Here is a 16,598-nt window from a genome sequence, read left to right as displayed (position 1 = left end):
GACTTCAAACTCAGATATTTGCCTGCCTCTGCCTCCTGAGTGCTGCCTCCTCTGCTGTGGCTGCCACCACCCCCCAGCTACACATCACTATTAAAGTTGGAATTTCCTTCCCTTACAACATCCACGGTGTTTCCTCCTCAGCTGACCAACATGAACACAGTTTTAAACACTTTTCCTTGAAGAGGATTGCACTGACTTTACCTAGTCTCCTTGCCAGCCTCTTTCTGTAACACCTGTTGGCATCAGTGTGCAATCTGTCAGTCTGCTAACAACTGGCACACCGATTCATTGTGTGGGCAGACTAATTAACACATCTTCTCAGTGGACCTCCCGATCATTCCAGCTTCATGCTCCTAGGAGATCTGGAATGCACAGCTTGCTCTCCATTCTTAAGCTATCAACACAGAACCTCCATTTTCCTCACACCTGATCTCTTTGGAGTATGCCTGCAGAGGGTCTCAGACTGCACACTGGTCACTGCTGGCAGCAATTTTCTCATGTGTTTATTAATGGATGCATTTATTTGGCTCTTCCCCCACCATGGGGAACCCTGCTTATTCTAAAAGTTTCTGCCTATTAGTTCAAGTCACAGCTGCTGGACACCTCTAGAGCTATGCTTAGGCCAGAGCACAAAGACTCTTGGAATGGCTACATCTGTCCTGCCTGGAGCCAGATACACTGCCCACACTAATGATGGCGACTTACCAGTGCAAAGAGCAGGAGCAAGGGCGAGAGGATGAGGGCCGTGAATGTATTGGACACCACTGTGGGGGGCCTCTTCTCAGGCTCTCGGAACAGGTGCTGACAAGAGAGGACACATCACAAAGTTTCAGACTGTGTCCTTCTCAGATGGGACTAAATGCCAACAACTGAGGAGAGGAAATACCTCCTAGAGGCCAAGGCTTTGACTGACTTTATGCTGCTTCTCAGATCCCAGGCATCGCTTCCCAGGCCACTGTTCTGGTTCCAGCCAGTGTATGGCTAACCTTTCTCCTCAAAGACTGTCATTTAGAGGCTACCCAGGGTCACCTGGCTGTGTCAGAAAGAAGGCTCAGGCCTAGGGCTGACTTGGACATTACACCCAAGGACTCCAGACCTCAGAAATGTTCCTGGGTTCCTAGGTCATGTTACTGCCCTGCTATACTTGACCAACTAACAGTAATTGCAACCCCTTTAGAATCCATCAGGGCCTCGTTACAGATGGGCCACCCTTAATTTACTCTTCTATTCCGTAGTCAGGGCTCTAGAGATCACCTGAACAGACCACCCTCACCAGATCTGTTTAACTTCTGGAGTCAAGCCAGGAAGCTGGATAATAGCGTATCTCTGAGGCTTGAGCTCACCTCAACAGCCTGGGATAGCAGATGTAGCAATGCACTAGGAGTCCACAGAATATACTCGGGCCCAAACGATGTTTGGCCGTGAGACTAGAGGCATGGAACCCTGTGCCTCAGTTTCTAAGTAAAGAAATGGGACTAGGGAGGGACAGATGAGCTGGGACATTGTGCACTCCCATCTTTGCAAGTGTCTGTTCTTCATGTATGGCCTCTTTCCCACTCGCCAATGAGCAGCCAAGCCAGCTCCTGCGGGAGGGAGCTCTGCTCGAGCCTGCAGCCCCATGTTCTCACTGCGGCTCCTCTTGGCTGACATGGTTTCCTAGTGCTGCCTGTCATGACTGCCGCCCCTAGTGGACCCTGTATTGCCCCCAGCCCCCTTCCTTGTCACAGTAAACCCTGCTAATCCTGAACGATGCCATAGAGCATGACACGGATTTAGAAAGACTCCTCCCCCTGCCCTTTGAGGCCCCATCCTTTATTTTACTGCTTGGAACCTAGGATCCTCTTGCCTCTGCCTCTGCATCGGTGGATGCTGGGAGTACAGGTGCAGGCCGCCACCCCTGGCTAGTCTCTCTCTTCACACTCCCTACTCACTCACAAGTAGGCTCCATGCTGCTAAGAGGACTGAATCTCACGATGGCAGAGCAGTGCACTGCGGGACCTACCTCACATTCCTTACCTGTGTTTATTCTAGGAAGGCTTTCAGAGAGACTGAAAAGCCTCTCCTTACTTATCTATTTTGGTCCTAACCTCTGATGGGCTGGGCTGGGTAGGGTTTATTTTGTGTGACAAGGAAGGGAGTGGCCTGAGACAGACAAGAATCTGCCCAGGATTGCCCAGGGGTGGCCTGGGATCTAGTGTCTGGGATCTGGTGTCATCTCTGCTGTGTTTTCAGCTGGAAGATGGGACCACTAACTTGCCCCGCCCAATTCCCAGGGCGGTAAGGCTCACACCATAGAGCACCACGTGCAAACAGGCCGAAGGGACAGAGCCATAGCCCATGAGTTTGCAGTTTTCTCTCCCTGAGTCCATTTCAGCACTAGGTTTAGTGGATAACACCTTTGAACTTTACCTGAATTTCCTGTTTTGGGGTAAAAAGGTTCTGGGACAGCACAGTAGAGGGGGCTTCTTCTTCAGGGAACTTGATAACCACGTCAGCCTGAAAAAACAAGACTGGTGTTTAGAGGTACAGGGGAAGAAAAGGCCAAGTCCACGCCAAAAAGGCTCTCCACAGTCCAATCACTTGTCATCCATGAGCTGACAAACGAGGCAATGAAAATCTCAAGAACAGCCGGGCGTGGTGGCGCACGCCTTTAATCCAGCAAAGGGGGACAGAGGCAGGCGGATTTCTGAGTTTGAGGTCAGCCTGGTCTTCAGAGTGAGTTCCAGGACAGCCAGGGCTATACAGAGAAACCCTGTCTCGAACTCCCCCGCCACCCCCCCAAAAAAGAAAATCTCTAAAACAAACCCAGCATTTGCCAAAAGTGCCTTTTAGAGTAAGGATTCCAATTTCCTACTGGCATAGTGGGAAAGCCCCCCTAGAGCTGCTCATTACAGAAAACCCCAGCTGGCGCACTGGCTGTCATCATGACACTGCCAGGTGTCCCTGCGAAGTGTGATTTAATCACATTAAAAAAAAAAAATGGCACAAAAGTATCAAGTCCAGAAGAAGAAAGGGAATCTTGGAAGTAGCAGAAGAAAGGCAGCTGCCCCTTCATCCTGCAGGGAGACAGGCCTGGCTGACTTTGCTAACTGCCCTCTGCCACTTCCCAAACACACTCTACTTCCTGCTCCTTCCTTAGACTAAAGGCTCAGAAGCCTCCATCTCCCTTCTCTGGAGGCTGCTCCTTAACATGCACTCCCAGATACTCTTCCAAGAAGCCCCATGGTTCCTTACTTAATCTCTTGCTCTAAAGCTGCATTTCATGTTTCTGTCATCGGAACTATCAAAAAAGTAAGGCCGGTCAGGAAGAACCATGAAACCTAATGCACAATCACGTAATTGCTGGACACGGTTAACTAGCGCTCTGCACACCTACAGTCCACTCCCTGCCCTCTTCTTCCCCAGGCTACAACAGATCCCAAAGACCTAGACTATTTGTTCATCGATGAATGCCCCAATGCCTTCTGTAACCAGAAAACCTTTCCAATAAAATAGTTATAGAAATTCATGGGATGTGTGTATTTCATTCATTTGTCTGATCAATTGGTATCTACTATGTGCTAAGGCTGCAGCGTGGGACCCTATGTCTCACAGGTGTGGCGCCGCAGCCCTCACCTAGGCGCCTAACAGGCACATACCACGTTCCAGAGGATGGGGTTCTTCAATGTGGCATCCCCGATGATTAAGTAGAGTGTGTAGGTGCCAGAGGCAGAGTCAAATTCAATCTTCCTTTCAGAGGTGTCCAGTTCAAACTTATATACATTCTTGTTATCTGGCTCAGCAACAAACACCACTTCCTGGCCAGTCTTCTGGTTATGAAGTCGAACAAACGTCTGGAGAGAACAAGAATTCCATCTGATCAGAGGGTCCAACACCGAGTTGGCCAGGAATAGAGAGTCCTACTCGTTTGTCATAGCAAGAGCTCTGGCTCAGGCTCTTCAGAGGGGAGAGAGTAGCCATCTTACCCTAGTTCCTACCCCAGGGACAACTTTCTGCTTGACAAAGGAGAGAATATTGGCTTAGCTGTCCAGCAATGCTCAGCGACTCGGAGGCTGAACACCTAGTGTGAGCAATTGCCCTCCTGCCATCTTCTGGCCACTCTGCTGCCCAATTAACTTCTTCACCAGAGAGCCAAGAGAGGGAAACGAGGTGGAACGGCATGAGGCTCGCTTTCAATTTCCTAGTGTTTCCAGCTCAAGATGTAGCAGTAGAGGCTCTGCTGCTGATAGCAAGCAGAGTTCTAAGTGGACAGAGCAGCCTGATGTCACAAAGAGCCTGGCTCTGAACACAGCGACCAGCCCTATCACTTAGTAGCTGAGTGATAGTAGCCCTATCACTTAATCTCCTGTACCTTGACTTCTCCATCTTTACCACAGAAATATGTTAAAGATGCCTGTGTGCCTGCGTGTGAAGCATGAAGCACAGAGCCTGGGAAGTAGGAGCCACTCGACCACCATCCATCTGTACCTGTCCAGCCTCAGTACAGTGGTTCTGAGTCTAGTCAGTTATGGTATAAGAAACTAAGGTCTTGTCAATGTGTGTTAGCACTGCAACAAAACTTAATATCCACACAAGGTTTTCCTTTCAAAGGCTTCAAGGCAAAGAATTCAACAAGACAAGTGGCTGGCTCCAATTTATAGGTTAGAAGGCTAGAGCATTAAATGAGTTGCCATAGCAACACAGCTAGCGCTGCACCTACACATAAAGCATAAATCTCATTTGAGAGTACACACACCACACTATTGAGGGAAGGGAGCCCACAGCGCAGAGCATCCTGACTCAGGCAATCAGTCTTGCCCAGGGGTGGGGAGAGGATGCCTGTCTGCCATCTGTACTGCCACACTCATTTTCAAATGTCACACCACTAAGTCACAGATTACAGAAAGAAGCTGGCAGAATCCAGACAAAGCCCCATTCCTTACATTATCGTGCCTCACCCCCACCTCCATTTAGTCTTCTCATTTCTTTTCATTTTCTTCCTCGTGCTATGTGGCTGGCAAATGTCCTTCTGGGAGAGAACTGGAAAATGCTGAGGCTCAAGTGCTTAAAAGTCAGTTTGAACACAGGTCCTGGCTAAGCTACCTGAAGTTTGTGGGTTAAAGCAGGGAGAAACTCAACAGCCAGGGCTATTCTAGTGGCACAGGTATACACAGAATCTATGGCCACAAGAGACAGGGCCTGCAAACAAACCCACGTCAGCGGTCCACAGGCTCTGGCTAACACACCAGCACAGCACACCAAAGGCCACTGGCTTTGACAATGTTTGTCTTTCAGCACTCAGAATATTTACCTAAAATTCCCTTTGTACAACACCTAACCACATGTGACATGGTCAGGATCAGTCCTTGACAACTGAGAAGGACCAGAGAGGTGGGAAGCTAGGGAAGGTGTCAGAGGACAAGCACATTGCTGGGGAAATGGTTGAAAATCTTTTTAGCTCCTTTAAAACACTCTTTATTGTGTGTGAGAGGGAATGACCTAAGCACAGGAATGGACAGTAGCGTGTGTCTGGAGGCCAAGTCTGTGTAGTTGTTAATCCTCTGGTTTTAAATGGGTTCCAGGAGGGAACTCACATTGTCAGGCTTGCATAGCAAGAACATTTACCCAGAGTCATCCGCCTTGCGGGCCCTTCTTATACGGTCTAAACACTATGAAAATCTTACATTAAAAGCACGTGGTTTTTAACAAGGCCTTGGGTGATGCTAGTGAACAGCGGAGGAGGAGAACCACAGTGCCGATGGATACAGCAGAGCTAAACAGAATGTGAGAGAAAAGCGTTATTTCTCCCAAGAAAACCTGAGCTTATCTTCCTGTCTCAGCTACCCCAAGCTTCTAGGACTAGCATCTCAGCCGCTGAGCTGAGCTCATCTTTTTCCTTTTTCTAAAAATGTGTGTATTCAGTTACTGGGTCTCCCTCACTACCGAGGGAGTAATGGGACATGGACAGGCTGACCAGACAGTCAGGGTGCAGCCAGGCTCTCTGCAAATGGGAATGTGATATTTGCATCTGTGTCAGAGCATCACTGCTCTGGTGGACATTCAATTTCTGGACAGGAGAACAACAGGGGCCACTTCCTGACCTGGTGAGGGGTGAGCTCCGCACCGGTATTCACATCTACCAGCTGGAAAAACAGGGCAAAGTTCTGATGGCTGTCTGCGATGAATGTACCCTTGGCTTTGGCTGGGTAGGTCACCCTGAAAGAGATTATTTTATATACACATCAGACAGTCTTTTCCCAGCATCTCCCTGTCTGAAAACAGAGATAATAACAGTCCCACCAGCCCTGTCCCATTTCACCACTTCCAAGGTGGACCAACTAACGTACAAAAATATCTGTGGCCTAGAGGCCGAGCGGATCAATACAGCTGTACTGAAGAGGCATTTTCTTTTCTGTCTTTGTTTTGTTTTGTTTATTTGGTGCTGGAGCTAGAACTCAGGGTCTCATGCATGCCAGCCAAGGTGGACCAGAAAGGCTGACCCGACCACTAAGCCTCCAATCTCAGCTGCAGGCCAGGACTGAGGAAAAACACAGAGAAAACCTGACCCAGGGTCTGGGGAAACGCTCTATGAGAATGTATACCTCCAGGCCTTCATTCACTGACTCGTGCCCTTAACTGGCCCAGCTCAGGTGCAGGGAGCGTACGTGCACACTGCAGGGCTGACAGAGTGCAGAGGGACAGTCACAGGTCGACGCCGCCAGCAGCACTGAGGCTGACAGGGGCAGGAGGCTGGGGTGCAAAGCAGAAGGGGTGCTAGGCATTTTCTTTTTTATGCTTTGTTTCCTGGACCGTCTCAATTTATTCTTCTGCTGTGAAATTGGCTTTTAAAAAGACATTTTCTTGGAAGGCAGACCTGATGAGGAAAGCTGTCTTTCCATAGAGGTCTCCTGGGACTTCAGAGAAAGACAGCTGAGGGTCAGCAAGCCAACCAGTTACAGAGATCACACCTGGCTTCATTTTACATTCTCAGTTTATATTGACTAACGAAGACCAAGTCTACAGAGAATTAACTTTGCAAACCACTTTTCCAGACATTACTGTAGTGCATTCTCAAACACTGCTCCCCACTAACGCTACAGGGCATAAAATCTAGCTCTACATGCCTCCAATGAAAAAGCAGCTTAAAGCATGCCTTGCCTTCAAAATAGCTTTAGAGTTTCCCTGCCTCTACAGCCACTCCATCAGAGTACAGTTGGGATCTGAGCTACACCAAAGACAAACCCCTCCCATGCTACCCCCAAAAATAGGGGTCTAGGTGATACTGACAAATGGTCTTCACCAAGCATTCTGGCCAATCCTGATCAAATGTTAATGGCTAGTGTTACTTCAGCACCACTTGTGTTAAAAATCTGTCATGATACAGAGACCATTATGGCTCTTGTGCAAAGGTGACATGCAAATTTGAAGTGTTCCATGTTTTTATGTTAAAAATGTTAATGGTTCCCTAGGAGTTTGCACTTAAAAAACAAAACAAAACAAGATTCTGAAGCGGTGCCCAGGGCACCAGGAGCTTCCATGTAGTAGAGGCACACTGGTCTTACAGCAGTTCTCAGCTCGTCAGTCACCATATCTACGTTACAACTCATTAGCAGTAGCAAAATTGCACTTATGAAGTAGCAACAAAAATAACCTTGTATTTGGGGGTCACTGTATCAAAGGGTCACAGCATCAGGAAGGTTGAGAAGCACTGTTTAAGAGCTAGGTCTAAGGCTTTCAAACTGGATTTAGACTACCACTGGCCAGAAAGTTTCCATTAGGACACACCAAAGGCTTATTCAGGACTCTGAAGACAAGACTGCAGTACAATACAGATTAACCCACTGTTTCCTCGGAAGAGTGGACTAGATAGAGGTTGATTCCCTGAGGTAACAGAGTTGGCTCATGAACCAAACACTAGCATGAACAACTAGCAGGCCCACATCTGGGACCTGCCCACGAGGATCCCTAGAGCAACACCACTGAAACCATAGTCTCTTGAATTTGGGATGAGAGTGGGGTCACTGCCATCACAGAGACACCAGCTGGTGGGGTGGGGGTGGCGAGTAGGGAACAGTGCCTTGGTTATGTTCTTTCCAGCTCTGAAGCTTGGGGGTCCTCAGGCCCAGGTGGCAGCCCACTTACCGGGTAGTTTTGGGTGCAATGCTCTGATCCTTATCCACAGTGGAAAGATCAACATTTGTGATGCCAACTTCAGTGGAGATCTTGACTCGAAGCTACAGCAAAACATGAAAGACATTCATCACCTGATGGGTATGAGACATGTATACCAAAGCCTTCCTCTGTGTGTGTGTGTCCATGTGCATATAATCTAGAATCTCCTATATTTGGTAGATAAGGACCACCACCAAGTCACAGCCACAGAACAATATTTTCTACTTTTTTCCTTCCTTTCTTACTTTTTTTTTGTTATTTATTTATTTATTTGGTTTTTAGAGACAGGGTTTCTCTATATAGCCCTGGCTGTCCTGGAGCTCACTCTGTAGACCAGGCTGGCCTTGAACTCAGAAATCCGCCTGCCTCTGCCTCCCGAATGCTGGGACTAAAGGCCCAGCTCCTTTCTTATGTTTTTGAGTCCATCCCATATGGCCTAGGCTGGCCTTGAACTACTGATCCTTCTGATTCCACCTCCTAAATGGCTGGCTGGAGTAGAAAGGTGTGCCACCATGTCTGGCTTTACACAGCTTTGTCTATGCTTGGCAAGTGTTTTACCTACTGACCTATAACCCAAACTGTAAAATGTTCTCTTAAAAGTGAATAAAGACAGGACAAGAATTCTAGGATAGGAGTCTTCGAGACCACTGTAAACCAGGCCAGATGCACCTTTCCCCAGCCCCATCCTGAGCCCTAAGTGGTAAGACCCGGCTCTTGCCCTTCATTACATCTCTAGATTTCACATGTATCTTCAAAGTTGGAAAAGCAGGGCAAGTTTTTGTTTGTTTGTTGTTTAAAAAAAAAAAAAAAAAAAAAAAAGGAAGATCCTTAAAGTTAATAACCTGGCGGCGGTGGTGGTGCTCGCCTTTAATTCCAGCACGCAGGAGCCAGAGGCAGTCAATCTCTGATTTCGAGGTCAGCCTGGTCTATAGAGCAAGTTCCAGGACACCCCAGGCTATACAGATCACCTCAAAAAACCAAAAACCAACCAACCAAACATGGAGTGGTCCTTAAGTAAGGTCTAAATAACTCATGCTGGGAAGTCCTGCCGACTGCAAGGATTTACTCGGCATGTACTCTATGGAAGGCCCTGGCTCCGTAAAGCCATGTCATTCTACACAGCAGGAAGGCAGTGCTATGTCAGGTGTGGGCATCAGAGACTGCAGAGGGCATGATCAGGGATCAGAATCCTGATCAGGCTCTGCCTCTTACTAAGTTTTCGTGCAGTAACCCTCTCCACGCAGATGTCAGATGCCATGGCGAATCTCCATACTGTTAGTCAAGTAGCTCCCACTACTGTGTACTGGTCGGCACACTATGGCCTCTGTTCCCCTTGGAGTCACTGAGAAGCATAAATGTGAGGAGAAGGAGACGATATTATTTTTGTGGAAGTCTTAAGAACACAAACTATGTCCAGACACAGGCTTGCTCCTTTAGTCAGGCTTTCTGATAAGATGACATGAAGCAGAGCCTCCAACTGACTCACTAAATACTCCTGTTGTAGGCAAAAAAAAAAAACCCTTGGTTGTTTCCAACCAGTAAGATCTGGAATCTGTTCTAGTGCAAACCAGACCATCCTGGCTCTTCCTTTATAAACATTCCTAATGCCAGGAAATAAATTTTAAAGTTAGGTTAAAATAAATGTAAATACCTAAAAGATACAGAAAACATGTTAAAAATCTAAGTCTGAATGTGTAAATTATGCAAAGGCAAGGCACATTTTTGTGCACATGTGCAAATGTATTCATGAATCCTTCAACATGGCAGGCTTGAGTATAACAGAGAGATCCTTGGCAGATCCAATCGTTTTGCTTAACTGCTGGGACCAAGGAAAAGAGCAACCTGTACAAATACTGGAAGAAGAGCCATGGCATTTTTTAAGGGGCCACACCAAGGTATGACAGCTCAAATCAAGACCAAAACAAGAAAAGCAAAGGAACACCTTTTAGCAGTCTTTTCTCCTGCTTCGATAAAAAACCATTGTGTAACAGCAGCTTCAGTTATCTGGCTGAATAATTTTTTGTTTTGTTGAAGAAAACTTGGGAATGTGAAAGAGTTCTGATCAGAGGCTGTCGGACTCTTTTAGTGGATACACAGCCACTCACTGGCAGAATTCTATCTGGCATGGCTGCCTGGCAATGAGACAGGTATCTCCACGGTTACAGCAGCAGAGGCAGGAGAAGCAAATCATCAAATGGACAAGCCAGGGAAAAAATTAAATGCATCCCCTCCCCCAATATACACACACATATACACACAGGCAAGCATGGGAAGAACTAAAAGCCCCACCTCCAACTCACTACACAGGCAAGCTATGGAAAGAAATACCCCCAACACACCTTACCACACACAAGCAAGCCATAGAAGAACTAGCCACACACAGGGTAGGTTCAGAATCAGATCAAGCTCTCTTATATGAAGTCAGGTCTATAGAGGTTCTTGGTATTTCTATCAGACAACACACAATCGGAAAGCTCAGGCAAAGACGCTGCCCAAGAAATCTGAACAACACATGTGGCCAGACTGGTATACACTTCTACTTGTGATAAAGACAAAAAATATAACTTTATCAAATGATCCCTCCACGACAAATAAAAAAGCTTTTTTCTATTACCTTAAAAATATATTATTTTAAATGATGTGTATGTGTCTGAGTGTGGCTGCTCCATACACATGTGTGCACGCTGTCCTTGGAGGACAGAGCTATTAGATCCCCAAGAGCTGCAGTTATAGGCAGTTGTGAACTGTCAGATATGGACGCTGGGAACTAAACTCAGGTCTTCTGGAAGAGCAGCAAGTACTCTTAACCCATTGAGTCGCCGGGCGTGGTGGCGCACGCCTTTAATCCCAGCACTTGGGAGGCAGAGGCAGGGTGGATTTCTGAGTTCGAGGCCAGCCTGGTCTACAGAGCCTCATCTTTTACTTTTTCTTAGCACCCAGAAGCTATTGATGACAGACAGACTTCTCTGAGAACGACTGAGCTGAGAGCATGGAGAAAGACTCATATTATTCTTTTCCTGTACTTTGAAAAAAAAACCCACACATCTACATGTATATTTAATTCCTGTTTTTAAAATTCAAAACAGGCAAAAACAGAAACAAAACAAAAATGTGAGAATAGGAGGGAGACTTGTAGGGAGGAGAGGAGCTGACGAGGGTGGAGAGGACTAAGAGAGGGAGGGGGCTGTAGCAAGAATGCACCGTGTGCATGTATGAAATTGTCAAAGAATACATTTAATATTCAAAGTAATCTTTTTTTTTCTCTCAGTAGATAGAGACAGACAAGTAGATAAGGATCAGACAAGGCTCTTTCAGAGTATCCTAAACATAGCAATAAGGAAGCCGTCAAGTTTCTTACCCATGAGCAGAAACACAGCCATCAGAGCCTGCTCATCAGGACTGCACTGAGTGTTTACACTGAAGGAATCGCCTCACACGTTCCCAGACGATACAGACACAAGGAATGCACACAAGGAACGCACACAAGGAATGGCAAACTGAGTGAACTTGAGTAGTTGACTTTGCTTTCCTATTTTAAAAGGCTGCCAAACGCCCTGCTGCACAGAAACACTGCAGGACTGTTAGCGAATAGACAGAACAGCTTAAAACAAACCTTTGCTCCTAAAAATATCTCACAACAAATGGACTTCTGGAAACAGTCATAAGAAAAGCATTCCTATGCCACTCTTTTACAGCAAAGTGTGCAATAAAAACCAGAACTTTTGCAGGCCTGTTTTAAGACTCCGTAGAGTCCCAGTTGGTTAACTAACTCTTCCTTCAAACCAGTGTTGTGGGGTTAGTCTCAAACAGGAAAGGGGCTGTGTGCCCACTGTAATGCACAGGCCTGCTTTACACAGGAGAACACACCACCTCTTTCATTGCTTGCAGTGTATCCTATATACATACACCCCCAAAATGTTTAAACACCAGGAAACGTGGTCTTTCTGCTGAGAGTAATAACTCCCCATTTGGCTTATTACTGTCAAAAATGATGGTGCATTAGAGGCAATTAATGCTAATGAAAGCTTCCAAGCCCTGTTCCCCTGACAGCCAGCCCCGTGTCAATGGGTACTATTACAGGTTTCCACATGAAGCACCGCTAATGCACTCTAACCAATGCTGGCATCTCGAAGGGGGAGCAAACAGGGCTTGCTGACCTGTTCTTAGGCTCAAAAGGTGACTATTACTGAAATTACATAGTACAGTTGTACTTACATACAGCAAGAATCAAAACACACACACATGCCCACATACACAAATGGACACACACCGAGCTCCAATGTGATAAAGTGGAAGAGAAAATTTTTTTTCTGCTTATCCATCCCTGGAAAGGGGCAGGACAATAAATGGTCTCAGTAAGGGCTGACCACAGTTGCATCCGGAGCTATTAGACAATTCTGCTATTCTGTGCTTAGTTTTTCCAACAACTACAAAAACACTTGGACAAACAGCAGACTTGACATTTCAAGAAGCCGAGTGTTACAATAATCCACAGGGCACTACTGGATTACAGACAAAATAGATTAATGGAATTGAATTCTGGGTCCAAAAATGAACCTTTAAATTTATGGCCAATCAAGTTCTGACAATGTCAAGACAATTCAATGAGCAAAGAATAGTCTGTCACAAATGGCACTTGGACAACCGAGTCTCCATGCCCAGAAGAAAGAGGTCAAAGACACACAAAAGCATCTCAAAGCACATCAAAGACCTTAGGTTAAGAGCTTTTGAAAATATAAAATTCTTATTAAAAAGCATCTCTATGATTTTGGTTTAGAAAATGGTTTCTTATATAATATCTAAATCACAAGTGACAAGAGAAAACATAAATTAAAATCTTTTGCGTTTAAAAAGACAGTATCAAGAAAAACTGAAGACCACTTAAAGAGTGGGAGAAAATTTCTGTAAATCATGTATCTGACAAGGAAATTATAGCCAAAGATCTATAAAGAACTCTTCTGAGTCAAACATTTAAAAGAGAAGCAAACGGAAGTGGAGGTATGGGGGTGGGATGGGGGTGGCGAGATGGCTCAGCAGAGGGCCTGGGTTTGATTACTAGCACCCACATGGCCCAGCCAGCCGTCCCTAGCTCCAGTTTCTGGGGATCCAAGGCCCTCTTCTGGCCTCTGTGGGCACTAGGCACACTTGGTGCACTTAGATACATGCAGGTAAGAAAGACACTCATACATAAAAATAAATCTTAAAAACACACAGTGTTTAAGTACAAGTACCAAATATAAATAAACAACGTGTTTTTTAGTCAGCCCCACAAATGAATAAAGTACTTAAATAGGGTAAAACATGAACAATTCTAAAAATACTGCATGTACTAAACGAGAAACAATTCCAGAGGCAGAAGTTAGCATATTGTGTGACTCCCAGTCATATGAGCATCCTGAAGAGGAAAGCACAGAGAAAGTAGATTTGTAGATGCTGGGGCTGGAAACAGGAGGGACGGGAAAGCGGCTAGTGCTAAGAGTCTGCTTTCTAGGATGATCAAAATGTTCTAGAATAGACAGTTCTAAACACACACCAAGAATATCTAACTACATACTTCCAATGAGTAAATTTCATGGGATTGTAAATTATATCTCAATAAAGTCACAGAGAAGAGAGGGAGGAAGGAAGGGGAGAAGAGGGAGGGGTGCAAAGGGAGAGGGGATTGAGAGAGAGAAGAAAGAATGCATTAAGTCCCCCCATTTGGAGATTACCACACTGCAGCCTGTTCTAAACACCCTAGAATGTGGGAAAAGATTCCTTTTCTTTCTCTACATAGTCTACTATAGAAACTGACCATTAACCGATCAAAGTGTGGCTTCTAGCCACAGGAAGTTCCTCGCCTAAAGGAAAAGCAACACATGTAGGAGATAATGGTGATACAATGTGCTCAGCTCAAGTGGAGAAGGCCTGGGAAGCAGACCGAGAACCAGGTGAAGTGTCTGATGCTGTGGGGGAGCCTGAGGGAGGGAACCAGGTGAAGTATCTGATGCTGTGGGGGAGCCTGAGGGAGGGAACCAGGTGAAGTGTCTGATGCTGGGGGGGAGCCTGAGGGAGGGGGCCGCTGGAGGGGAGCCCCGAGGAGTTCCCCGTGAGGTGCTATGAGAAGGGTTATTTTAACAAATCTAATTCTATTTATCTGTGTGTGTATGAGTATGTGTGTGCATGCCTCAGCAGATGTACAGGGGTTAGAGAACAACTTGTGGGAACTGACATTCTCCTTCCTGTCACTCCACGGTTTTGCTAGTCCCCAGACAAACCCTGGCATGGAGGTACAAATCTGTTACACCAGCACTGGGCGTGCGTGTGTGTAGAGACAAGTGGGTTCCCCTATTCAGTGGATACTGGCCAGCCAGCCAAGCAAAATGGCAGGTTCCATATTCAGTGACAGATTCTGTCTTTTTTTGAGACAGGCTCTCACTGTATAGCCCTGACTGCCCTGGAACTCACTCTGTAGACCAGGCTGGCCTAGAACTCAGAAATCCACCTGCCTCTGCCTTCCAAATGCTGGGATTAAAGGCGTGCGCCACCACTGCTTGGTGACAGATTCTATCTTAAATGCAGAGGAATGGAGAGTGACAGAGACAGACACCTAAGGTGCACCTCTGGTCTCTATACATATATATAACATGTGAGCATATCTGCACACAGTGTACACATATGCATGTACCAAACACATCCCTAAAAAACAACAACAACAAAAACCCAACAATAACAGAAATAAATACCACCTCCACAATCAAGAAAAAAAGCTTTAAAACTTGTGTACATCAAGAATCCATAAAATAATACTGAGAAGAAACCTGAAGTTTAGAACTATGGCTCAGTGTCTAGCACAGATGCTACTCCTGAAAGCCAGTAAGGAGAAAGTGAAGAAACCAGCAATGGACATACAGTTCACAGGGAGGAAGCCCAAGCCGCCCATTAACCACAAGAACAGCACTCAACCTCACAACAAAGAAAAATCACAAGGAACCCTCTAGACTACAGACCATAAACACGGGTGATGCCAACACTGGAGAGAATACAGAGCCATTGGCAGTGTCTAATAAAACCAAGGCTTCTTGGAAGACATTAGAGTGGGCTGTGCAGCACTTGGTGAGTGACTAGAAACAAACATGAAGGGAACAAAAGCCTCAAGTGCCAGCCCAGCAACGTCGCTAAAAAGCCGTTTCCAAGGCACAGGAGAAGAAAGACAAGGCAACAAGGAAAACAAGGCCTCTCAGTAGGTAACATGTGATGCTGCAAGTAGGGCCTCTCAGAGGAAACTGCAGTGAAATCATACGAAATTTAAAGGTTCAAGATACACAAAAAATTAATTCCTATCCAATCTATGTTCTAGCGAGTGGATGAGATCAGTTGTCTGTGCCCAAAAGGTCAGACATGAGGCAAGGCCTGGAGTTTCAGAAAACATCTTCCTTTCTGTCACACTTCAGAATAAGTATCTACCCAGTAAGTAGGGCCTGCTTTTGAAAAGGTCAACCCTTCCAGTTGCCTATTCTTCTTGTTTAAAGAGAATGTCAAAGGTGTCTTCAAAGGCAAAATTAGGACGGTGTGAGGATCAAAGTGAGTGACTAAGATCACAGCACTGGTCAGGCCCATACCCACAACACTCCACAGCTCATTAGAAAACTACATTGTAAAAATGAATGAAGGCGAAGGGCAGCCTATGCTCCTCACAGTTGGAGATGGGATGGAAGAGAAGAGAAGAGTGTACAGAGTGCAGCCCTGGCTTAAAATCCCAGAACAAAGGGGACTTTGGCCCAGGCACAAAAGTCAATATACCACATGACGGAGGCTTTGTGCCTTGGTCATTTGAGATATATTAATGTGGCAGTAGGGGTACAAGAAAAGCACCTACCTCTACAGTGTTTGCAATGTAACGGCTGTCACCTTCAACTCTGACAGAGAAGTCATAGTAGCCGCTGGGAAGTTTAACATTCTTGAAGTTTAGCTCAAAAACATTCCTGTTGGGAGTGAGGGCAACATTAGCAAGAACTCAGGAGAAGTCCTGAGTGCATCACACTAGCTATAAGAACACCCTCACCAGTTGGGCCTCCAACTCCCTGCTGCCTCCCTCTATGCCCCCGGCAGTCTCCAGCTCAGCCACAAATTAGTGTGGGAGACAAACACCATCCAGGACATACATTGTTCTTTGCTTCCTCTCAGGTCCTCAAAGCCCCACCCCTGCAGCGCCCTCCTGTAAGGGGTGTGCTGCAGGCAGGTGTGCAGTCTGACCCAGTCGCTTGCTTTCTGCTGTTGCCCATCTTCTTAGTGGTGGGGATGGAATCCCAGGCCCAGGGATGCTGCACACACTTTACCACCGCGCCTGTGCCTTATCACGCTCATCAACAAAACCATCCAACGACTATACCTCCAAGTGTCCGAAGATGTTGTGTGGAGGAGTAGAGTTGTGTGTCATTTTTTTTTTTTTTTTTTTTTTTTTTTTT

General features: G+C 46.2%; 1 protein-coding gene across 2 annotated transcripts in view; it reads right to left on the bottom strand.

The window, feature by feature from the left end:
* Rpn2 (ribophorin II) overlaps positions 1-16,598 on the bottom strand; it is a 47,680-nt gene that overhangs the window by 7,591 nt on the left and 23,491 nt on the right. For both annotated transcript variants that reach the window (XM_021156957.2, XM_021156958.2), the window contains exons 9-14: positions 16,010-16,115; positions 8,122-8,213; positions 6,081-6,195; positions 3,639-3,833; positions 2,410-2,496; positions 706-801 (exon numbers count right to left, since the gene is read on the bottom strand). In XM_021156957.2, the coding sequence (XP_021012616.1) occupies positions 706-801; positions 2,410-2,496; positions 3,639-3,833; positions 6,081-6,195; positions 8,122-8,213; positions 16,010-16,115 (691 nt within the window). The remainder of the gene's footprint in view (positions 1-705; positions 802-2,409; positions 2,497-3,638; positions 3,834-6,080; positions 6,196-8,121; positions 8,214-16,009; positions 16,116-16,598) is intronic.

The sequence above is a fragment of the Mus caroli genome, chromosome 2 (genome assembly GCF_900094665.2).
Source record: "Mus caroli chromosome 2, CAROLI_EIJ_v1.1, whole genome shotgun sequence".
NCBI classification, from domain to species: Eukaryota; Metazoa; Chordata; class Mammalia; order Rodentia; family Muridae; genus Mus; species Mus caroli.
The sequence above is the reverse complement of the archived record's forward strand: the minus strand, read 5'-3'. Positions and strand labels throughout refer to the sequence as shown.